At 34.6% G+C, this 25457-nt stretch overlaps 1 protein-coding gene across 2 annotated transcripts in view; it reads right to left on the bottom strand.

Moving 5' to 3' along the window:
• The window catches only part of LOC145681001 (lysosomal aspartic protease-like), a 163561-nt gene that overhangs the window by 35759 nt on the left and 102345 nt on the right, over window positions 1–25457 (bottom strand). For both annotated transcript variants that reach the window (XM_081752265.1, XM_081752264.1), the window contains exons 6-7: window positions 24523–24651; window positions 1931–2084 (exon numbers count right to left, since the gene is read on the bottom strand). In XM_081752265.1, the coding sequence (XP_081608391.1) occupies window positions 1931–2084; window positions 24523–24651 (283 nt within the window). The remainder of the gene's footprint in view (window positions 1–1930; window positions 2085–24522; window positions 24652–25457) is intronic.

Here is a 25457-nt window from a genome sequence, read left to right as displayed (position 1 = left end):
ATTTTCCTCTACTTCTTAAATTGTATGCGAAGTCGTCAGTGCATATGTCCGTATCACTTTTTCCCTTTAAGTCTTAACATCTACCTCTATCATCAATACATTCCAATTTCACGATCTTCTGTTTTAAGAGCTTTCCAAGAAATTTTCCTGCGCCATTATGACCGTCCTTGTCATTACCTGATTAAAACATTCTATGTCTTTCGCTGTTCAACACCTCATTATCTTCCCATCTAACTTCACAAACTCCTACCAAATCTAGATTATTTTGTTTCATTTTCTCTTCAATATATTCTAATATCCCTCTCTGTAAAAAAAGTGCTTACGTTCCGTGTCCCTATCCTAAATATTTTGCTCTTGCATGTTTTTCTTTCCATATCTATCTTCCCCACATTGTTACCTTCTCGTCCAATAGTTCTTCGCAAGCTAAGGAGACCCGAATGAGGGATACTTTACCTCCGGAACTATGTTTTGATAGGTGAAAGAGCACTGTACATATTTTCTTTTTCTGCTGTCAGGAATAATAGAGTAGGCGTTTCCCGCTGCCCATCACTGCTCAGTATCCCAGGCGTACCAATCAATATGATTTCCGCCAAATTCTCTACTGGAGATATTTTGCCTTCCGCGAAAACACTCTTCGTCTCGCTAATCCATTTAGAACACTTCGGCAGGGATGGCACCTCTGGTAGCGATGTACCGCCGACATAGACTCTAAATTTTACTGTAGTGTACAATCTTCCTACTCGACACTTAATGTCTTCGTAAAGGTGGTGTTTATTAGGGAGGCCATATTTACCAGTGTTGTTAAAAGTATCCGAATAATATTTCTTTTACACCACTACCAACGCTACCCACATAATGCTCAAAACTGCTCTCTCTCTTACTCTCTATGTGTATATATATTAACAAGTAAGCATTCGACCAGTTGCCACGTGATTGGCTCCTGGCTTTCTACACTTCCACTTGAAACGCATGCTTTCATACAATCTGCCGTTTGTAGTACTTGCAAGCGATGCTTTAGACCCTTCGCAGAGCGTCATAGCATCACTGGCCTTTCATTCGTTATTGACTTGACTTTTAAAACGCTTGCATCAAGCTTGAATGAAACACTGAATCAAGGTTGAACCCATGTAACTTCGTTACTGGAATCCAGCTTGCGGCATGCTTGCAAGTTTTCCAATCATGGCCGACTTGCAATTCAAGCTTACATCAAACGGTTTGCAAGTTGTCTCTGCTACTACTAATATATATGTTATCTAGCCAAACAGAACGTGGTGTCCATCTTCAGCTAGGGATAGAATTAATCAAATACGTATCTAAAATTACAGTATAGGTGTACCTCACTGATACACAGGATTTTGAGTCGACTATGAGACCTTTGCTAAGTCATCTCATCTTAGAAAGCAAGAAGATTTTGCTGGCCACTGATGAATAATACAGTCATTAATGTTAGTGTCTGAATGGTTTGTGTTCACCATGTTAGTTGTGAGAAGACTATCATAACGCTGCTCCTATTTCTGCGTTCTGTTATTTATTCACCTCGTTCTGTAACAGAAACACAGTATTATTTTTACTCTTCTTAACACTACCTCTAAATCACATCGGTAACACCAGATCTGTGTTAACCGCAACATTAGATAGTTGGTGGTAAAATAACAGGCTACAGTGGTAGTTATGCTAGGATCACTGATCTGTGTTAAACCTCAGTTGTCCTAACAATATGATTTCTTGCTAAGTGTGTTTAGTACACTACGCTTATTAAAAATATAATTAAAATATCTAATTTATTCTACATCTCACACCTAAATTGTTCTCTGCAAGATATGTGCATTCGAAATTTAAATAACTAGAGAAATTTAATTGTAAACACTTACTGGAAGCAGGCTTTACATAGTTTTCAATAATTGACTTAAAGTTTCGTCTCAACGCTTACCCAGTACTCGTTTCCGACTAAGAGACCGCCAGAAAAAATCTCCAAGTTGAGTTTCATAATTTCGTCATATGGTCCAACGATTAGGCTCGTACCAGAGTCAGCAATTGTTACGCATGAATCGGCACAGTAGACGCTCCCATTTGCAACAACCAATCTGCGAAAGAAGATAAGACTTTTCAGAAAAGTAGTAAGACCCTTGCCTTGAGTAGAAAATTGTGTGACCTTGTCACGTAGCCATGACAGCAATTGCTTAGGCCGAATATTTCAAAAGCAGAATTAAATTGAAGCAGGCTTTCAGCAGGACCGCAACCAGAGGGGGACCTGGTCCCTCTAAACTTTTCGTAGCCCGTCCAGACCTCAACACAGAAAACACAATTTATATGTAGATATGAGTAACAGAATGTTTAATGATTTGACCCCCCTAATATATCCATGGTCCCCCAAACCTCTGTGGCTAATTGCGGACCTGGCTTTCAGAAAGGATTTATAACTTTTTTACCTCTGAAATGTATCTACACAACTTAGAACTACAGATTATAAAAAATTAAATTAATAAATTAGTATAATATCATGAGATTCGTTGCTCGCGTAACAATCTTCTTATATATGAATAAATAAAGGAACACAAAATGGTCTTACTTCTTACGTTGGACTGATTTACATAGATTTGTATTTAATAACAAATTTTGTATGCTTTTGCATGATTGTTGTGATAAATTGTTCAAGAAAAGTTACTCTATTTGATGTGATGTTCTAAACAAATGAAAGAGCATACAAAAGAGTGGTTCAAATACATAGCATAACGTTTCTAATAGCAGAAATTATACCCAATAAACGTCTAATTTAATGTGTACGTAAAAGTATATATTACGGAAATGTTACCAAACGTACGCCTATATGTATATAAATTTCAGATTCATCAAATATTACCTATACTTCTAGCTAATACTTATAGGTAATATATATCACGTATACTAAAATAATAAAACTGCGATAGTAATGAACTTTATGACATAAAACCGAAAGTATCTCACAATGTCAAGCATACAGTAAAAATGGATGGTTTATTTTAACACAATGGCTCTATGTCACCCTAGTTGTGCTAAATTTGAACACATACTTCAATACATACTTCAAAAATTCTATCACACTTTGGAGTGAAATGGTAGTCAAAATCAACCACCAGACATGATGAAGAATCATTTAGTAATATGATTTTGGTGTTGTTTCATATACAGTTCTCAAACAAGTACTATTTCAAAGACAGAACTTTTCTTATTAAACGGACATAACTCTTATAAAAGATAGTGAATGTGGCACATTTTTTATAAGTGGTTATGAGAAACGAAATATAATCGGTAACGCAAGAAAACAGTGAACATAGGAAGAACAGATGACTGTACTTCTATACACGTAAATGTCATCAGAAAATTCATACGTTCACAAAATTATTTTCATGAAAATTTACAGAAAATGTAACACATTGGTTGTTACTTGATATAAATCCGAATATGCCGCTTAAAGCATTGCTCATGGCAAAAACTAACTACTGTAAATTCTCAATGTCAGTTACTAGTGGGGATCCCTACAATATTAATGATATCCTTTAAAAAGTGCTTGTTTAAAAATTACAGTATAGATTATTTATCTGGTATACAGGAACCTGAATGACACCCTTGGTAAGTCATTTCTCTTAGCAAAGGAAAGACTTCTCCAACCACTGAGAAATATATACAGTTATTCGTATTACTATCTCAATAGTTTCCGTTTAACATGTTATCTGGGATGTTTCCGTGAGTAGTATTATGTATAACGTATGGCCATTTTCTCCCCAAACTTCTGATAATTTTACAGTAAATAAGAAAATTTAATTAGTTTCATGCCCTCAGAGGGCTAAAAACTAACCAGAGTTGGTGGTTTTTCCCATAATTCAGATGGGAGGGGCACTTTCATTACATAAAACTAGGTCAGTTTAACAGGGTGGGGCACTTTGCTTACGTGTAAAAGGCAACATTTTAATTGGATAGGGCACTTTGATTACGTGAAATTAGATCATTTTCAATTAGTGGGCCAGTTTACTTACATGAAAAGGCAGCGTTTTAATTGGGTGGGGCAGTTTGATTACGTAAATTTAGATCATTTTAACTGGGTGACACACTTTGATATTTCGTTGATACTAGAGCGCTGTATATCTATATCTTATGACGTATGTAAGAGTAAGAGAGGTGAACGACCTACTGTGTGATAATAGTATAAGATTACTTACATTTTGTGGTTGTGCCGCTTTACCAGCTGCGTTTGTTGTTTCTGATTGATCTTCTTGCCCAAAGGGGAGTTGATTTCACTCCTTTCCTCAAATACTGTAATTACTGTAATGCTTTCACAATATGGCGGTCACGATAATCAAATAAATGTGATCCAAAAGGAATAATTAGGATCAAGTCTTTTGTAAATTCAAAGTACAGTAGACATGCATAGCAAGACTAGCTATTGTTCCTGTAGAAATGAACCACTGTATACCACCAGTTTTCTCTTCAATCAGATCGGAAAATTTGACAACAGCCTCCATTAGAATTTTCACGTCGTTGCGGCAATAATCTAGCATCACCTTTTCAGATCATACAGCTCGCTACTCGCCACTATTTTTTGGCATCTTCCAGTGTACACCCATTATTTTTTCAGCTTCTATCTCTAATTTTCTACTTAATTGTTCTCTAATTTTCTACTTAATTGTTTTAACAAACGTTCCGGATTTTTAAAATTTGTATACCTGGTCATGTTTTCGATCAGCCCTTGACATCCCCAGAATTACACTCTTGGGGAGGCAGTACACATCCTTCTTTATAACTACTTAGCTTCCAAAAACTTCGTTAATAAGAGATATTTGTGACTAGTTCGGGATCGATTCTTTATACTTTCTTTGCGGAGGTTAACATAACGGGCCTTAAAATTTACAGTACCTCCAAATAAATAATTTTCATTGGAATTAAGGTTGTTCTCTATCAGCCTAGCAGTATTGTAAAAGCAAGAATATTTAAAAAATTCTGCTGTTTTCTTATATAATATGTTATTTCATACGTTTATCTTTTACATAGAAGGTTCAGATATAACTACGCAGTTTATCATGGAACAAACTACAAACATATTATAAGCAACAGGAGAGTAGCATAAAATAAATCAAAAACCTGAATAAATGTTACTGCGCATAAGGTTAGTTACCTTTCTTTCTTTTCTAAGCTGGGATCTTAAAACGATATTTGTGTCCGGAAAACAGATAAGGACTTTGGCAATTTATTTTCTGTTAAGTACCTCAAAGTAAAGTACAAATATTCGTATTCAAAATAAACATGCAGACACAATGAGTATATTTAAAATTATGAATCATTTCAAACCATGTAGTGATTTGTTTCTTACTCCTTTCTCAGGCACGTGAGTACATGGACTTTGAGTTGGACAAACACCATGAGCATCAGTGTTCTCGTATTTCTCATGTTTCCTCCCACTTTCTTCAATCTATCATTAAAGTAAATCTCATTATCACCTCTAATTTAGACTCTGTGCATAAATGTTCTATTTTGAAATTAGATCGTCAAAACTATTTCAAGCTAAATTTCAGGACAATGCATAACTCACTATGAATCCAAAATATAATTTCCAACTCCAGGACTTTCCAAACTATACACGTAGTATTATTTTTTAAATTCATTAACATTCTTTTTCTTCTATAAAACTATCTTAGACATTATAGTGCAGCATTCTAATAACAATATTATAAAATGGATTTGCATATATATGGACCTTTAGAAACAGTTTTAAAGAACTCAAAGTGCACACCTCACTCCGATCCTTCTGCGCAAAGAAGCAAGAAGAGAAAAACGCTCATTGGTAAAGTAACGAATGGTAAGCTACATGGACAATACATAAATGATAAAACCTAAGATCGGTTGCACTAACCTTTCTAATGACCTGCAAATGTTTTTTTTAAAAAAAAGTATATGAAAGTAGCACAGTATTAATGATTGACGGTATGTCATAAACAGAACATTTCATAGTCATGTAATGTACATCAAAAAACACTTCTTTCATGTAAAAGAATAGTCTACAGTATAAACCAACAAACTCGACTACTTTCTAGGTTTCATTCTTTTAAGTTTTTACAAGCGAAGCCATAGCAAAATTCTGTAGATAGAATTATTAACTGACGAAAGAAAATATATGCTATATCACAAAGAGTGTCTACAAAAGATGGAAAACTTATTTGTTGTTTATGGCTACTTTCTATTAAAATTTGTAGCTATATTTGCTTAATGAAGTTATATTTTTTTAATATTTTATTATCCGAAAAAGTATACATGAAACATATAAGTAGAAAAATTTTAAAACATGTTGTTCTACATAACGTAATCATGAAAAGGAACACTTTATAAACGTTTGAAATAAATTCTAATTTTATATTTTGGATTAAAACATACATATTCACATGTCTTATAAACAAACGAATAAGTAACAAATTTAACAAGCAGTAATGTCCCTAAGCATTATAAGGAATCTAACTAAAATGACCCTTCTTTGCAGGAGAAAAACAGATTTACGGAAAATATTTGAATTCCTTTCCATATTAACATATACATTTCAATGAAAGTGTAATTAAAAAAGCACACAAGATATAATTTTGAAGTTTACTTCGAACTCCCCTACCTCATTGCAAGAATGTCCTTAACCAATGTGAACTAAGGAAAAACCTTGAGGCAGGCATTATGTTTCAAGATTCATTTCAAAGGGTCAACCCGTTTACCGTGATGCGATCGCACACGACTGATAATGTCTATACCAATGTGACAAAAGCATATAGAAATTGCCACTTTTATCCCTTAAAACCAGAATTTTGAAGAATAGTGGTTGATGTGTCCGCTTCTTTCTAATGAAGAGTTCACATATATATTTCATCTTCCTAACTTGATGCGCTCATGTTAAATGGTATGTACGTCATTAATTTTGAGCTTCATATCCCTTTAAGATACAACCTTTAAATCAATACCTCAATTTCTCATGCTTACAGACGTTACACAAACGTTAACGAATAGATTCAAAACTGAACTTTTCCTTCATTCATTAACAATAATAGAGAACTTTTGGCGCCAACTCAACCGTAAGAAAATATATATATAACAAAATCGTACCGAGGAAAAATTCCAAGTACAGTAATCATTTTAATAGCAAACCAAATTCTAGTTTTCAAGGTAACCAACGAAACTATTCGCATAATAGGGGTAATGATCAAAGATACAAAGATCAGCGTATGAACAACATGCAAATTGACAGGAACCAGAACCAAGGTCGTACGCGACACGATAATAGCAGAAACAGCAGGGACCGACCCTCGCGACCGCGCGATCAGAGAAACAATGAGGAACGGAAGAGGAATCGAAACTTGCGTGACAATTTTCATTCTAGGAATCAGCAAAAGAATATTGGTAATAATTCAAAGGGAAATACTATTAATAGAAATAACAATAAGAGGCAAAATCACAGTAATAGAAATAATTCAAATCTGTCAATTCGACGTAACGAACGGGATTCCGCCCACTCGGAAAGCAATTGAGAAGCTGTACTGTGAACCGTTTACCGGCGAACACATACCATTCTACTGTAGGTCCAACTAAACATTTTTTGTATCCCATACTCTAATTTGCAACGTTAATAATCCTGATTCAGCTAGAAGATACTGAGTCGGACACCGATTGCCTGGACCATTATATTAGTGTGCAACCCAATCCTATCTCTGCTAAACTTAAACATTTAGTTTGTAATACCGAAGTCGAATGCTTGGCACACACAGGCTGTAATACATGCCTCATGTCTTTAGCGCTTTGGAAATGTATTAGTGCAGATGTGACAGCACCTAAACTCACTCCAGTTGATGACGTAGCTCTAGTGGGTTTCAGTGGGTCAACCACAAAAAAGTAAGAAGTTACGCATTAGTCACTATACAAATTGACAACATTTCTGTTTATATAAAAGGTCAAAACAGACAAACTCTTGGTACGTTAACAATATCCAATGCCACAAATAATCTCCAAGATGTACGGGATTAGATACATGTTATCATAATTAGGATTCATTTGTCATTCAAATTCTGTTCACAGCAATCCTATCCTTGTGGTTCCCAGGAAACTGAGGGTTTGTTCTATTTACTTTTACCGAGCAGGTATGTAGAACTTCGCCAAACTAAGTTCGAGGGTGAGGGGCCGCGTTGGCTCAGTGGTAGAGCGTTCACCTCTGGTGCTTTGGGTCCCGGGTTCGATCCCAGCCCCCGCAAAGTGAACTTTGTGGTGGACAAACAATGTATGCGTGGGTTTTCTCGGGGTTCTCACGTTTCCTACCACTTTCTTCATTCCGCCATTTCATTCATTACTCATCATCACCGTCTCCTTTAGCCTAACCGGCATAACCGTGGGACGTAAACTCAAAGATTTTTAAGTTCGAGGGTCTTGTTATTAAAAGTAAAGTGTAAACCTTTTCATATCTCGTTAGATCTTGTAAGTAGTCATAGTCAAGCCTTGCTTACTCTAAGTCTCAGGAATATACAGCATTGAATTTCAAAGGCCAGCATTACAAATACCGAGTTACGTGTTTTGGCTACAAAAATAGTAGCAGTGTATTGAACAGCATGCTTCATAAAGTATTAGGACCAGGGTTACTCGCGAAAATCTTACGACACATTGGTGATCTGGCTTGTTTTACAGATACATTCCAAGAACACATTGCCTTGTTGGGACAAATCTTTGAAAAATTTAGAGAGACCTGCCCTTAACTTTAACATTGAAAAATGCTTATTTTGTACTAATTCAATATCATTTTTGGTGTCTTGATTATCCCCGAAGGCATGAAGAAGGATCCGAAAACCATTGAAGCGGTTCGTAACTTACCTACGCACACCAATATTAAATCTTTAAATGTGTAATTGGTCTCTGACGAAATTTTATCCCTTTCTCAGAAAAATGGAGCCTCTTTCTCAGCTTCTCAAAAAGCAAAACCGGTGATAATGACTTGAACAACAATAACAATCACTTCAACAAATTAAAGATGGCATTTATAAAGATGTTCCTTTGTCTCACCCTACTTGAATGTACCATATTACACAGAATCGGACGCATCCCGTCTAGGGATCGGTGTAGTCTTCTATCAATACAGTGATGACATAAAATGTAATGCAATTCGCTAGTCGAACTTCAAAACTTACTAAAACTCGTTAATGTTAGTGAGCTCGAATCTCTTGCAATTGTCTTTGCAGTAAGAAAATGGCGTCAATTACTAATTGGTCACTATGTCATCTTTACTTCAGATCACAAAAATCTCAGGTGATTAGATAAAACCAAACTTTGAAACACCCATCTCTTGAGATAGTCCTTGGAATTACAACAGCTTGAACCATAAAATATGTTTCCAGAAAGGCTCCGAGAATCTTTGTGCGGAAGCACTTTCAAGTTTATTCACCTCCAAAGAATCCCAAATAAACGCGTTCATCTTTTACAGGTTATTCTAGATAAAATTCAAAATATTCCACCAGAAGTATTACAGAATGTACAAAAGGAAGATCCTGATTATTTACCCATTGCTTCTTTTTTAACAGATGAGAAAATACAAGAATTTCCACGGAATACACGCAATTAGGAAACTTTTTTCAAACTTGATAACGGTATCCTTTTGTATAGAGATTTCCATTTCACAGACAGATTTCTAGAGCTGTGTAGGAAGAAGAACCAGCCGTAAAATGTTCTTACAGCTTACCACGAGGCTTTAGATCACCCAGGAGTAGATGAGAGGCTCCGGATCGTCTCAAAATTATTTTGTTGGAGCAAAATGAGATCAGATGGTGAAAACATTTAAAATATTGTGTTAAGTGTACGCAATTTTAATCTGATTATAATCCACCAGCTCGTTTCTTGTCCACTAATCCCTATTCGGCACCAAGAGCTTTATTAGTACTCGACTTTTTAGGTCCATACCCATCTGGAAAACATGGTGCGCGCTTCCCACTAGTTACCGTTGATGAGTTTACTCAATATTGTACAGCTTATCCCTTTGACGAACGCCATTGCCACTTCAGTTATCAAATATTTATTTGATAAATACATGCTACATTTAGGTATGGTGGAAGCGGTCCTCGCAGAAAACGTTGCAGTGTTTCATAGCAAAAAGTTTTTATTTAAAATGCAGGAGTACAATAAAGTTCATCATACTCACGCTACCATGCCATGAGTAACATCACGGAACATTCAAATAAAATTCTTTTATGTACTCTTAGGTTGTTATGTGGCCAGTCACATAACCAATGAGCCGAAAACTTAACACAAGCAGTTCTATTACATACGTATTTTATTGTTGAAAGCCTTGGAGTTTCATCAGTGAGTTTGTATCTCAACATTAATTTTTCTCGTCCCATTTTTAAGCATTTTGATTTACAGGTATCTGAAGAATTCGATACCGAAGATGGGATTTGTGCGATAAATAAACTACTTATGGTGGATCACCGACGAAAAGCCATAATTGAAAACAGGAACGCACGATGGAACGACACTCAACAACAGCGACGACGTATAAAAGGAAGTTTAATTTTTCTAAAACAGCTTAAAATTAGTAATCTTATAAAAGGTGAAATTTCGAAATTGTTTTATTTGTACCGAGGGCCCCTTTTACGTCAAAGTTATTAACGACCGTGTTGTTGAATTTGTTAACCCCTCAGCAGGTGGATATTTAGGAATCATTCTATAGACAGAAATAAACTATGGGAACGTACGCCACAAACCCGTAAAATCTGGATGGCCTTAGCAGCACGTTGCCAACTACCTGAAAATCTTTTGCATGATCTTAATGTATTACCTGTTAACGAAACACAAGAACCAATTTCTTTTCCAAACCGGAGAAATCAACATTCCAAACCAGAAAACAAGTGTGACGAGAATAATTCAAATCTTTTACAGATCCACAACTTATCAACCACCCGTTTGTTATCTATTTATTTGGGAGGTCCCTGATTACATTATTACTTTAATTCACTATATTGGGAGCCTACTTGTGTTCCATTGATCGCACCTAACCTTACCGCTGCACTAAACTGGGAAGAGGTTATTGGGAAAGAAAAATAAGAAAAGAATAGATAATAAGTGAAGTTCATTTCATTTTCAGCTATTGATGACGAAGACAAGTGAAAAAATAATTACGCATTTCTTTTAATCTTTCTTATTCCTTCCAGACTATTAACTGTTAGGTGATAAATATGTATTACGTTTTTCTTTCTTTTGTTTTGATAAGCCACACGTTGGACTTTCAACTATCTGCGTTTCTGTCTAGGAAGAACGGACAATACAACTGATTGATCCTTTTTTGTTTTTTTTATATTTAGTATCTCACTAATCTAACTGCAAACTTTACTAATAATTTACTAACCTTTAATTTAAGATCTTAGAGTTTAAAAGTTTTAGTAAATATTAACACACGTTACATGCGTAAGGGAATCGCGTTGTCCAAAAGGGATTTCAAGCCCGTGGCGTGGCTACGCACCCTAGCTAGTGGGAGGGCATTTTGGTTTTATAATATATCTTGTTATTAAGTGTTTTACAGTTTCAAATTCAGTTCCGAATTCTCTCCCACTTTCTAAATCCTTAAATACATCATTACATGTGACTTGTAATTAATGTTTAATTTTTTAGAAAATCTTTTCCACAGATATGTCGAGATGCTCAGGATAAGAAAAACTTTAGTTGTTAATTATATATACATTTGTGATTGAAATTTAACATTTGACTCTAATGCTTAGAATGTGAAATTTTATAGTTCTAATTAATCTCAAAATTTTCTTTTTTACTATTAATCTTAGAATTCGGTTTTCATTTTGGCGGGTTTATTGTAACTTTGTTGAATCTCATTTGTCGTTACCCGATTTTGAGTTAATATTTAAATTGAATTTCCAGGAAATGACGTAATATTTTGTTCGAAGAGAAAAAGCTTGGAAAACGGTTAGACTTAGTTCTAAAGAGGGCTAACAGGTTTCCTTGTTGGATATGAGTATGCGTAGGAAAGCATGTTCCTCGAACTAAAGTAGTAATCTTTTTGTTTTAGAAGGAACTCTATGAACAGGTATTATGATGGTGAACGGTCGTCATTCTCCCATATTTATATGTATGTGGAAATACGTTTCTTTTCTATATTTTCTTTTAATGTCCTATTAACGTTCTTTTCGTCTTCTGCAGACACATTTGGCGACCGCAGGAAAACTTCTTCTAGTAGAATATTTTAAGGGATATACACATATATATTTTTTTCGGGAGGCGACATTTCCTGGAATTGCAGTTCTATTGCAAAATGGACTTGGCTTATCTATTGGATATTTCGTAGCTAACTGTATTTTACCATCATTAGTAAAATATGTTTTTTTCTTCACAGTAATCGTAACGAAGCAAGTGTATTCTTGTGTTACATATGTTTTGTTGTCCAGTAATATTCCAGTGAATATCTTAGTGTTTATCGGTCGTAATTATATTATGTGTACTTGTATTCTAATACGTTGTAATGTTTTTTCAAATTAATTTTGTAAAAGTTATATTTTTAGTTATAGTGTGTTGCAGAAACTATTCGAATACCGAGATAGATTCCGCAAAAATCAACTTATTCTGTTTCTTTCTAGCAGTATTAAGCCATAGCATTTTATCAAAACTCCTTTCTGTCAATTATCTCACATGCTCGATGACTTTGAATTTTAATGTTTTCATCAGAATGTTTTATTGTAATTGCATAACTTCACGCATTAAAAACAAGTTATCATCCCTCAATCTTGTTTTTAATGCGTGAAGTTATGCAATTACACTAAAAATCATGAATAGAGCAATTTTCACGTAAACCCGAAAAAAATTAAAGTCATAATTCTTAGTATAAAAGGTTATCTTTCGCTCATGATTGTGACCTATAGTTACACTTTAAGCTTTTAATCTCTATAAATTGTTCATCTAGGTCCCTAATATAGAACGGAATCGTTAAACTATTCATCTCATTATGCTACAGACGTCAATGAATGTAACATGATAAAAAACGACTGGATCCAATTGATAAATACGCTATATGAAAAGATATATTAAAAGATCCAAAACTGATGGATTGGTTAGTTGAGAATTTGGCATCCCCTTCAACACCGAGACTACATGAGACATCGACATATAACTTAACATAGGATTTCGAACCAAATTAGCTCCCGTCGGAAATCGAACCCAGGTCTCCCACACGGAGCTCTAGGACTGGGATATACTTCGATGTTTCAAACATTATCGTTATTCCAATTATTTTTAATTATAAATTTGCCGTTGTCTTCTATGGCATAAATATCTCAAACCTAAAAACGTTACTTTTATTTTGAAACTTATATTAATGTTTCCAAATGGCATATAAAGTTCCAAGATACATATTTTCATTTTATTTGGTAATAACGCTGGTTTATGGATCATATTCTGACTAAGTAGTGGACAAATATTTTTCAGCACACTGAAACTTGTAACAAGGTCCCAGGAAAGGAATATAACTTATATTTCTCTCTGCTCTTCTCCTCATGGTTTAACCTACAAATCAGTATCAAATTGGCAAAATCAAAATTTTGCTTGAAAATATATATGCTCGTTTCATGGTTAAAACAGAGATAAAATTCGCATTTCAAAGAACGCCTGAAGTAATATTCTGTCTCTCTCGTTCGTAAGGTTTGGTGATGCTGAATAAGCGGTAAAGGAGAGGTCATTGAATCGACAGTATTAAACCTAAATAAAGTGCATATTTCTCATATTTTTAAAAAGAAGAAGAAAAATAAAATGAAAATTATCTTTGTATATCCAAGTAGTAACTTGTTTCTTTCAAAACTTACAATAAATAGCACCTACAATAATAATACACTATTCAGTAAATAAACCAACTCATAATATTACTTCGGTCCCTTACACACGCTTTTGCATTCAGTGGAGTATTTATCCCGTGGTATAATTGGTGTCAGGAAAGACGCCTAAACTTAGAGCTTCTTTAAAATAGAAAGAATATTAACTTAAAAAACAAGACGCATATGAATTAGGAAGCCTTTAAACCTCTGATTAACTATTGCATTGTGCGGCAGAAAAATTCTCAATTTACAAAATACACAAGTAACGCACTCAAACGTTTGAAGCACTCAAGAGAATCTAAAAGTTTCAGTCATGAATAAAGCAAAAGTATTTGAAATGCAAGTAAGTATGAAATGAAACTTTTAGTTTATATTCCCATGGTTATGCCATTTAGGCTAAAGAAAATGGATGATTGAAGAAAGCAAATGGTTGTAGAATTAACTTTTGTGCTCTACTTGGAAATCGAATCCGGGACCATGTGCACCAAAGCCATACGCGCAGGTCACTAGAGCAAAGGGGTGAACTAATCCTAAAAATTCCCAATGAGCATTGGTACGAAAAATAGCTCTATACATAGTAATTTAAGCGAAAGAGCGTACAATTTGCTGTTTTCATTTACATTTTAAATAACACTTACAGGACACTTTGTTGGTTTTTGCTCAGAAACGGGACATTTAGCTTTTCGTTTAAGAATCAGAAAAATGGGGCATCCTTATACCTTAGGCTTTTAAATTTGACTGCCGCTCAAAAAGGTGTGATTATTGATCTTGCTGCTAATGGTAAGAAACTGTTTAACATTGCTCGAGATTTTTGTTGTGAACCTAGAACTGTAAGGATGTAGCTGAATCGCCGTGCAGAGTAGGGGGAACTGACAATTCACCAAGTCAAAATCCAGGATTATTAATATAAAGTATGCTGCCTTTTGGCAGGTCCTGGGACTAATGACGGTTTTTCTCTGAACTTTCAGTTTGGGCCTGGAAACGTGTCTTCCATGTTTCTCGATCTTTAGCTTCCTCTTTTAACTTCCAATATTTTCTTCTATTTTTCAAATCATTAATCATTTGTGTTCTTCTTCTTGCTATTGCTCGCTTTCCTTTCATCTTTCCTTCTATGGCGGTATGAAGAACACAAATTCTTCGTAAGATATGTCCAATCCAATTAGCTCTTCTACCAAGAATGGTAACTAGAAGCGTACTCTAGTATACGCTCCAGAACGTCTTCGTTTGTTACTCTTTCTGTCCATTTTATCTTCTCCATTTTCCTCCAATACCACATTTTGAAGCCCTCTAACTATTTCTTCTCTAACGTCCGTAATGTCCTAGTGTCTGAATCATAAAGCCCAATTCTCCATATAGAGCACCTGACCAATTTCTTTTTTAGTCCAATATGAAGGCTACTACTTAATAGTAACCTTTTCTTGTTGAATGCTTCTTTGGCTATGGCAATTCTCGACCTGATCTCTCTGGTGCAGTACGCGGTTTTCGTCAAAATACTTTCCAGATATTTGAAATGGTCGGCCTCTTCAAGTGCTCTTTGTTCTACTTTCACCCATAAGGGCGCATTTCCACTGGATATTCTCATGACTTTCGATTTTTCGATGTTGATTTCCATTCCATATAGCTTGCCAGTGACAATTATTCTGTTAATCCACACTTCGTAAAGTCCGTACGTTGCAGGTTACTATGCTGAAATGAAAGTTATAATCATTACTATTTTCTCTTCTGATGATTCTTCCCGAAGTAGTCGCCACCCGGAGATCCGATCGGGGGACTATTTTAACTCTGCAATGTTTTACATCAGGAAAAACCATCATTATATTTGTTCTCCTCCTTCGCCCCTCCTGGGAAAAAGACAACATGGCAGTATTCCTACTTCTTCTTCCATACCGTTTACAACCTGGTGGTTCATCCGTCTTTTAGAACAGTTTCCCCTCGTAAGGGAAAGAAGGTGCCCTGATCTTCACCCGTTTATCTGCCCTCCGGAAAGGCGGTGGCACTTGGTACAGGCTAACTCCTTATCCCATGAGTCATTCGGTCCTCACCTACGTTAGCCGCGTACGACGTTCCCCGTTTTCTCCCGCGAGAAGGTGTAGGTTAGGATTTTCCCTTCGTTTAGAATGAAACCCGAAGGCTTTTTTCAAACCTCTCCAGTACTTTTAGAAAACACAGGATAGAAAGACCTAAAAACATCAGCGGCTCAAGTTCTAGTTTAAGAATAACGGAACCATTGTTTGCGTCATCAATCTGTCTTCAAACACAAAGCAGTTGAATTAACAAGTTCACACGAAGCAGTATGGCTACAGTTTATTGCAGCTGCACTCCATCACTCACGAAAAGTCATGAGACATCCTTGTCCAATCCATATATAATAAGAAAATATAATTATTTTCAATAAAGATATCTTAAGATATATTTTCTAAATCTCAGGAAGGAACTTAAGTAAATTCCGTCATCCTGGACTACTTCTATATCCAAGCATTCGAAGTGAATAGAAATCTTTAAATACATACATCCTATATTCCATAAAAACCGAATATTTCTTTTACCAAAGTTATCCTGGAACGTGTTTTTTAACGGCAAAATAAAATCACCCAGTATTCTTTACAGACTTTAACTGCATCCAGGAGGAATCATTGAAAACCTCAAAGAATATTTGTGCTGTTGCTAAAAGTTATATATATATATATTACGAGATGTATCGTAAAACACACTTATTTTTCTTTGGGATTCAGCTTTGAGTTCTTGGTAGACTTTTAAACCCATGCAGGGGTACTAGGCAGGCCCGTGCTGGCCCACCGGGACACCGGGACGTGTCCCGGTGCGCCCTCCAAAACATCACAGTATAACTAAAGGTACAAGATTTAGTGATAAATTCTTGCAGTTTTATTGGTAAAGAACCCGTGAAAGGTGTTGTGCGCCCTTTACATTAGGCGCCCTTGCGAGTCTACATCAAAGATGAAAGATTTTATTTAGTCTTCTGTATACCACAGTTCAGTACAATAAATACATACAGTTACTATTGGTAAAGAATCCGTGAAAGGTACAGTGCGCCTTCTACATAAGGCGCCCTACGAAACATCACATTATAGATAAGTGGTTTTAGTTATCCTGTGTGCCAGCTTTATATAATAAATTCGAATAGTGATTGTTAATAAAGAAGCTGTGAAGAATACAAGGCGCCCTTTTCATGAGATGCCCTGCGAAGTATCACATTTCTTTTCTTTTCTTTTCTTTTCTTTTTTAATATTCTTCTGTATTTCAGTTTCGTATTATAAATTCATACAGTTGCTATTGGCAGAACAGCTAAAGAGTATAATCACTTACAAAAATATTATAAAGTTATGTAGCTATAAGACGAAACAATATAGTACATCAAGAATAGTTCGGATAGTCAAACGTACTATGCATTCATGAAATACTACACTGACACTAGTCTCTAATTTACGATTTTTAAGGCATCGAACCTTTCATAGTCTTAATAAGCGTCCATCGAGCATATTGATTGTTCCTGTGTGTTTTAATATAACTATATTAATTTCCGTAAAATGTGGTCTTCCTGTCACCACGGCACGGCGCGTCCTCAGGTTGTGGATCGAGAAGAAGGCCTATGGGATATACAGGTTAGCTGCGAATATACTGAATAGGCAGTCGCAGACAGACAAGGGGTGATCCTCCAGCTTGGGGATTTGATGTGGGGCTAACAACTCATCCTGTAAAAAAAAGCTTGTTCAGATATATTCGCAGAATCCTCGGATAAGAACTGATAACTTGGCACGAATTCAGCAAAGTAAAATCGACATGAGAATAGGAACATGGAAGATAAGAAGTCTCTGTAATACAGGCGCGATAAAATGTGCAACGAATGAGTTTAGAAATAGAAGATGGACCTAGTGGGATATCAGGAAGTTAGATGTGAAGGAAATGGAGGAGTCAAATCGGGAAATTTTACGTTCTTTTACGGGGAACGAATTAAAAATTACCAACTAGGATCCAATTAAAAATTACCAACTTTTCGTTCACATACGAATACGTATATCAGCAATTACATGTTTTGAATTTGTTAATGATAGATTTTTTTTTACTTCTCTTAAGGGTCGGTGGTGTAATATTATTTTTTAAATAAACATATCCAACACAAAATAAGGATGACAATAAAGAAAGTTTTTACGAAAGAATAGAACAGGTATTTGATCATCTCCTGCAATACCATATGAAAATTCTGTTAGGCGGTTTCAATGCGAAGGTAGGACGAGAGGGTATTTTCAAACCGATTATAGGGAATAAATGTCTGCATAAGGAAGTTGTGACAACGGCGTTACAATTGTGAACTTTACAAAGCCAGAAACCTTATCGTGATGATTACAAAATTCCCACATCGCGACGTTCATAAATATACTTGGACCTCACCAGACGGAAAAACACATAATCAAATCGATCACGTTTTAATAGATAGAAGAAAACAGTCTAGCACAACTGATGTTCGGTTGACCAGAGGATATGATTATGATAATAAGAGAGAGACTATCGTTGAATAAAGGAAATATTCAATATCTGAAAACGGAGCGGTTTAATTTAAAGAAATTAGAGGAGAGTCAGATGAGAGGGGAGCCAGATTGAAATGTGGAACAGATTCTCCGTTTTAGAAGGTTTGAAATGGACAAGTGTTCAGATACTTGGTTGAAATTAGATATAACATGAAGATTTCCACAAAAGAAATACTGGGACAGGCAGAAATACGTAGGGACAAAGCATGGTTCAACCAGAAATGCAGTAAAGTAGCAGAAAAGAGAAAACAGAAGGAACAGCATTGGCTAAAAAATCCGAACGAAATAACTACATAAAATTTCACTGTCATCTGGCGGAAAACTTCCAAAACTTTTAGAACAAACAACCGCAATTTTTGAAAGTTAAAATGAATTAACTTAAAGATAATAGTAAAAATAAAAAGATTCGGGCATGTATAAATGCATTAACAGACTTAAGAAAGGCTATTAATTTCGTGCTTATATATTAAACAAAGCTAAAGGAATAGTTCTCACTGATCAGGATAGCATCTTAAATAGATGGAAAGATTTCCTTAACGGTTTGTTTAACACGTAGCCAAAAACTAATATGCGTGGAGAAAGTGAAATGCATACAGCATAACCGTATATACCAGAGCCTAACCAGACAAAAATAGAAATCGCTATTAAAAAATTAAAGAAACACACATCTCCGGGTGTAGACGAAACTTTGGTTGACAATTTTAGCTGGAGGGAAAAATTGTAGAGCAAGATACACAAACTCATTCTCCTTATCTGGAACAAGGAGGAATTACCACAAGAGTGGAAAGAATCAATCATTGTCCCAGTTCAGAAGAAAAGCAACAAAGCATATTTAATAATTATTGAGACATTTCTCTTCTGTCAAGATCCAATACACTCTCTTAAACATTCTATTAGCAAGATGACACCATACGCGGATGAAATTATTGGAGATTATCAGAGCGGATTTAGGTAAAATCGATCAACTATCGACCAGATATTTACTATTCAACTAATACTTGAAAACGAAATAGGAATACAATATTTTGGCACATCAGTTATTGACTTTAGACTAGAATAGGAGGGAAACATTGTGCAATATGCTTACAGAATTTCCAATACCGAAAAAGGTAGATTAATTAAGATATGTTTAAATGAATCCCAAAGTAAGGTTCAAGTAGAGAAATTCTTGTTCACGAGCTTTCACGTTGAGAATGGCCTGAAAGAAGGAGACGCGTTGTCGCTATTATTATTTAACTTTGTTCTGGAAAACATAAGGAAAATCAAATACAGGAATCAGGTCCTAGGTTATGATGTAAATTTAATAAGGGATGATAGAACAATAGAAAGGAATTCAGAAATCTTACTGAACGCTTGCAGAGATATGGTCTTAAAAGTAAATGCAGAGAAAACTAAATAAATGGAAGTTTGTCGGGATTGTAATACTGCATTTTATGGATGCGTTAAAATACCAAATATTATTTTCTTTCGACAAAGTGGATACTTTCAAATATCTAGAATCATTATTAACAGACAAAACCCATAATCACTAAAATATTTGATGTCAACTGAAAGCAGGGATTTCGTGTTATTATTCAGTTAAAAATCTTTTGTTGTCGCGAATTCTGTTGAGAAATTTGTAGCTTAAAATATAAAACGATAATCATGTCTGTTGTGCTGTATGGTTGCGAAACATGGTCACTGACTCTGACGGAAAATTGCAGACTGAAACTATTTGATAACATGATTATTAAACCAATATTCGAACTCCAAGAAGAACGGGAATGGGGAATGGCGGAAACTCCATAACGATGAACTGCACAATTTTAAATCGTTTGCAAAAACATTGTTAGGGTCATCAAGTCTAGGAGGCTAAAATGGACAGGTTATGTAGCCAGAATGGAAGAAATTAGGAACGCTTTCAAAGTTGTAAATGGAAATCCAAAGAGGAAAACGAAAATTAGGAAGACCGATGCGCAGATGGGAGGACAACATTAAAATGGTTCTCACAGAGATTGAAATATAAAGTAGAAACTGTGTCCATTAGGCTAAGGACAGAAATCAATGGAGAGCTTTTGTAAACGCGGCACTGAACCTCCTGTGTCCATAGGCCATATTAAATTGTTGATACATTTAGCTTCTTTTTTTTTATTTGACAGAAATGTTATTAGAGGAATTATTTTTTTTTCTCTAGTAAAGAGAATTTCGATTCAAGGTTTCCACAAATTAGCTATTTACGTTAATACTAAAACAAATTTGGTGGTGATTTTTATATAGAAAGGCATCCACACTTTCTTTCAATATATATATATATATATTTAAAATATATATATATATATATATATATATATATATATATATATATATATATATATATATATTCCCGTTTGTATGGGCGCCCTTTTAGTACACTTGTCCACCGCCCTCATGAGTATCCCAGCACGGCCCTGGTAATAGGAAGCCTTAAAGAAATGATGCACCACATTGCAACAAAAGCAAATCATTTCTATGAAAGTTGTTTAAGAAAATAACTTCCTTATCATAGTTTTTCAATCATAAAACTTGGAAATTAGAGGAATTTATCTTCTCTTACTAATTATCGTTGACCGGGTTCAACTGCAACCATTGGAGATTATTAGGCTACCTCAACGAAAGTATGCACAATATTTTTATCGAATACCAACTAAGTCCTACACAGTCCGTACGAGAAAATGGATTTCTATATTTGAAAATTAGCAACATTTGGAACACTGGGTAGATCCTTGCAACATTGAGCAACAAGGTTGTTCTGAAAGATTGGAGAAATGTAAATATCAATTTTCATTAAAATCCAATAAGTTTTGCAAGAATTACAGTGAAACAGACTGACAAACAAACAGAGACACAAATACTGGTTGAGTCAAATGGTAGAAACTTGTAACATTGTTTTCAATTATGTGTATATTTAGTTTCGGATGAAAGCTTATTTTTCTAATTTGTAAATGGGAGAAAAATCTAGAACACGATTACTTTTGATTTAGAACAATACTTGTGATCTCATACTATTATATTAGGAAAAAAGGAAGAAAAAGTGAATAAGTCGAACTCAGATCTAAACCTGTAATATTATACAAAAAGAAAATAAAGGTGCTTGGTAAAGATTCAAACATGAACCAGGAGACTTAGGTAAAACGATACTCAATATGCCAAATATTTACTTGCTGCACTCCTGCAATAAAATTTAAACATTCACGTAAATTATACATTTCTATCCTGGCGAACATAACTATTCATTTTTTTATTTGGTTGTTATACTATTGTGTTATGTCTCGCGCAAACTACAATTGCAAACAATATATACTGTATGTTGTTCTTACAGATTCACAGGTTTAAAAATTGTAATAAGGTCAATCAAATGCTTAAGCTACTTATTTTCCTGAGTATTCCATTACTACAAGGAATAAAATATACTATCCTACAAACGAAAAGCTCTATTTTTTATTGTGACAGATAATACATATATTGAACTAAGGTTCTGTCATCTCATTTTTATTTAAATGCCTGTTCTAAGGGAAAGAGAGAGAGTTTTCATGTGTCCCGAAAATTCCTTATTCCTTTTTACTCTTTTAGTTTTGATACTGCCAATGCAATCTCAAACTATAGAATTATTTCGAAAGAATAGAGGTGGGCATATAAGAAGTTTTATTGAGATCGAATAAAGTTTATCAAAGTTATCATGTAACAGACAGGCAAGTTGATGATTGAGAGACACACGAGTGCTGATTGAGTCAAATTGAAGAAGTTCGTTCAGTTATATTTAGTTTCAATTCTAAGCTTATTTATATATTTTATTGGTGAAAGAAAAATCTGGGATGAATTTGCTCTTGATTTTTCTAACTTCTTTCCGTATACATTTATATTAGCAATAAAAAATATAACTGTAATACTGCAATTCATTGTTAATTTTTGTTAAGAAAAAAAGAAATGTTCTGACCTTAATGAAGACTCGAACGTGGAATGGAAGCAGAAAAAATCAGAACGCTAACTAATATACCACTCATTCACCCACTCATTTGTGTAATAAAACTTAAATATTGAAAGAACATTTTTATTTCTGTTGTGTGGATCTGTTCGAATATAACAGTTTTGTTGTTCTTGTTTCTTACCGTATTTGTAGTACGCGTTGTGTAAATTGTATTAGTAAAGGTAATATATTACTATTACTATTTTACCAAGATTTACCAATTTAAATGTTTTAATAAGATCAATTAGATGATAACGTATAGGATATGTGAATTGATTTAATTATACTTTATATTACTACAAAGAGCAGTGGATGATAAACCGCAGAAAAATTATATTCTTTTTTGTTACAAATAATACATAAACTTTAGAGAAAGAGGCAAGATGGTGAATGCAATTCAAGTATATAGATAAGGCGGGGTGAAAACTTACGATAATTGAGAGAATGTTCGTTTCATCTCCTGGGCAACACTAAATTTAACCCACACTTCCAACGTGATATCCATATTAAAAGCCATTTCTACCTATCACTTGCCAGTTATTCTCAATAAAATCCAATATTTAAACAAACAGCTGTCATATCTATTACTTCTGGTTTCAATAGAGTGTTTAATGTGGTAACGGAATCTACACTAGAAACACTAATTCAAATTCGAAACTGTTCGGTCTCTGTGAATTGATAATGGAACGATAATAATGCAGGGAAGTGGAATCAATTTTTGTTACTTTGAATATACCTGAAAAAAAAAAGAAGTTAAAATCTTTCTCGCTATATTTAATCTATCTTGCCTTAGGGAGACTTAATACTAAAATCGAAATTGAGTAAATTGCCACTCCTGGTTTCAATAAATTTATAAAACGGATATTACTCTTGGAAATTCAAATCTATTTGAAGAAAAAATGTCATGCAACTTGTTTCTTTCTCCTGTATGTTGTATTTTCATACCTGAAATGGTAGATTATACCACTTTCGATATGCAATAGAGGGATCGACCCGAGAAGGAATCAATTCTTGTTATCTCTTATAGGTAAGTCAACAGCAATCAAATTTTGATAGAGTAAGTTATAGTACGTAAATTATTTTATACCCGAGATAGTTCATGTCTGCTTCAGTTTCGACTTTACATTGTTTTGCAAATGAAATAATTAGGATTTCAGACAGAAGATAGCCAAAATGAACACATAAGTAAAATAAATAGTTATCAAGTGTAACTAAGTAACGTCAACTTTTACAAAAAATGTGGCTTTTGAGTACATGTGAAATTGCAAAAAAAAAAAGTAATAACGTAATTATTTGGATCAATACTTAGGCCATTATTTTGTCCAAACAAGTTTTATGTTAATGATTTCAAATCAATGGGAAATACGTGAATATTCTCAATAACTTGATTGGTAAGTTTAACCATAATGACGATATTGTGTTTGTTTTTATGAAGAATGAAACTCATAATAACAACCTTTTGATAATACCTTGATAATACTCTCAAGAGTTACAGAGGTTGATAACATAATTCAGCTTTTTTGGATCGCGATACAAATTAGAACAAAAACTAGTAACGGTTTATAAAAAACATAATTAGTTGCTTTATTAACCCATGTTCAATATAGAATTTACTAATTTTCAACACAGGCTGTTTCTTGATTGTATCCTTATACGAGTAATAAACAAGAATCGTCTCAGCATACTTCTAATAGTAAACAATGACGCTAATGAAGGTCGCTAATTGCGTTATCACTCGCCTAAATGATGCTAGTTGATGTCATTGCCTACCGAATTATTACGTATAAGAAAGTTCTTATTGATTCCATAAAAATAATCGGTGGTACAAATTTTGTAATAATCGGTGGGAAAACTCATAAAATTAAAAACGAATTTGTTAAACTATAATTAGAGCATTTAATAAGTAAGGTTTTAACTTATAATGTACAGTAGGTCGAGCGCTTGGGAGCAATAACTTATTCTTTTGTATAATAATTTACGTTATCTTTGCTCGTTAGTAACTATCCAACGTTATTGATAGTTCATTGAGCTCCATTTAGTCCCTTTCGGCTATTGCACTTACTCTGGATCTTGAATCTTGATTGGCGCTTTACCCTTCGTGCTATTGAAGATTTATTTGCACAATATAGACAAATATATAAACAATACTTACTTGTCCATCTTAAATCCAAAGTAAGGCTCATATGATATTTCGAAGGGCACGTAGGTAAAGTCTCCTATGTAGTGATCGGGATTGGAGCCCCCAAACGAGATCTCTCCACCAACAGCAGCATCTGGATCTCTATAAAAGCGTTTAAATATTACAGATAACAGAATTTCTCTTCTGCAATCAATAATCCATTTCAATATGTATCATTTCCAATCAACTACCATATAAGAAACATGCTTATTCTATTCGTTTCTTCAGCAACAACTTCTGAATAAACGAACTCCTATAAGTGTAGTTAATTAAAACAAAAAATACTCAAATTTGCTTATTCGCGCTTGCTGGCGAGTGTGCACTTTAATGATAACAAACTTTTAATTACATAAGAAACAAACTTCTAATAATACTTCTGAGGCCAGCGAACGCTTATTCTGTAATTAAGTGGTCTCAAGTGTGGCCGTATAGCAATGATGTAAGAAGGCGATTGATGGTTCCGCAGAATTATCGTTGCGTGGTGGGTGTTAAGTGTCAGTGATTGACAAGATGGAAAGCAGATTTCTACAACAGATATGCCCCGCAGTGACCCTGCAATGCACTAGGAGCTCTTGCACAGAAATATTATGCAGATTGTCGTAATTTACAGGATCTCGACCATTAGCGCTATAAAAACCCATGTGCAACCGCAAAAACACTGATTAAAAGACTATCTGTGTTCCTCGTGCAGATTACCACTGGTACTTCCTGGTATGTGAGTTTTTGATAATGCAGAGAGAGACAGCAACCGAGAAAGGCAAACGGAGGCCAGTATTTATTCATGAGAGTCATTTCTATCTGTCTCAGGAGTATCGGTTAACATGTATCGGTTAAAGTTCAACAATGTTTGAACACATTATACACCAAACAAACTTCACATTTTCGTATTGGAGGAGTGTAGCAATCTA

This window comes from Thermobia domestica, chromosome 3, assembly GCF_964235325.1.
Source record: "Thermobia domestica chromosome 3, izTheDome1.hap1.1, whole genome shotgun sequence".
Lineage (NCBI taxonomy): Eukaryota > Metazoa > Arthropoda > Insecta > Zygentoma > Lepismatidae > Thermobia > Thermobia domestica.
This window is presented reverse-complemented; position numbering and strand designations above follow the sequence as displayed.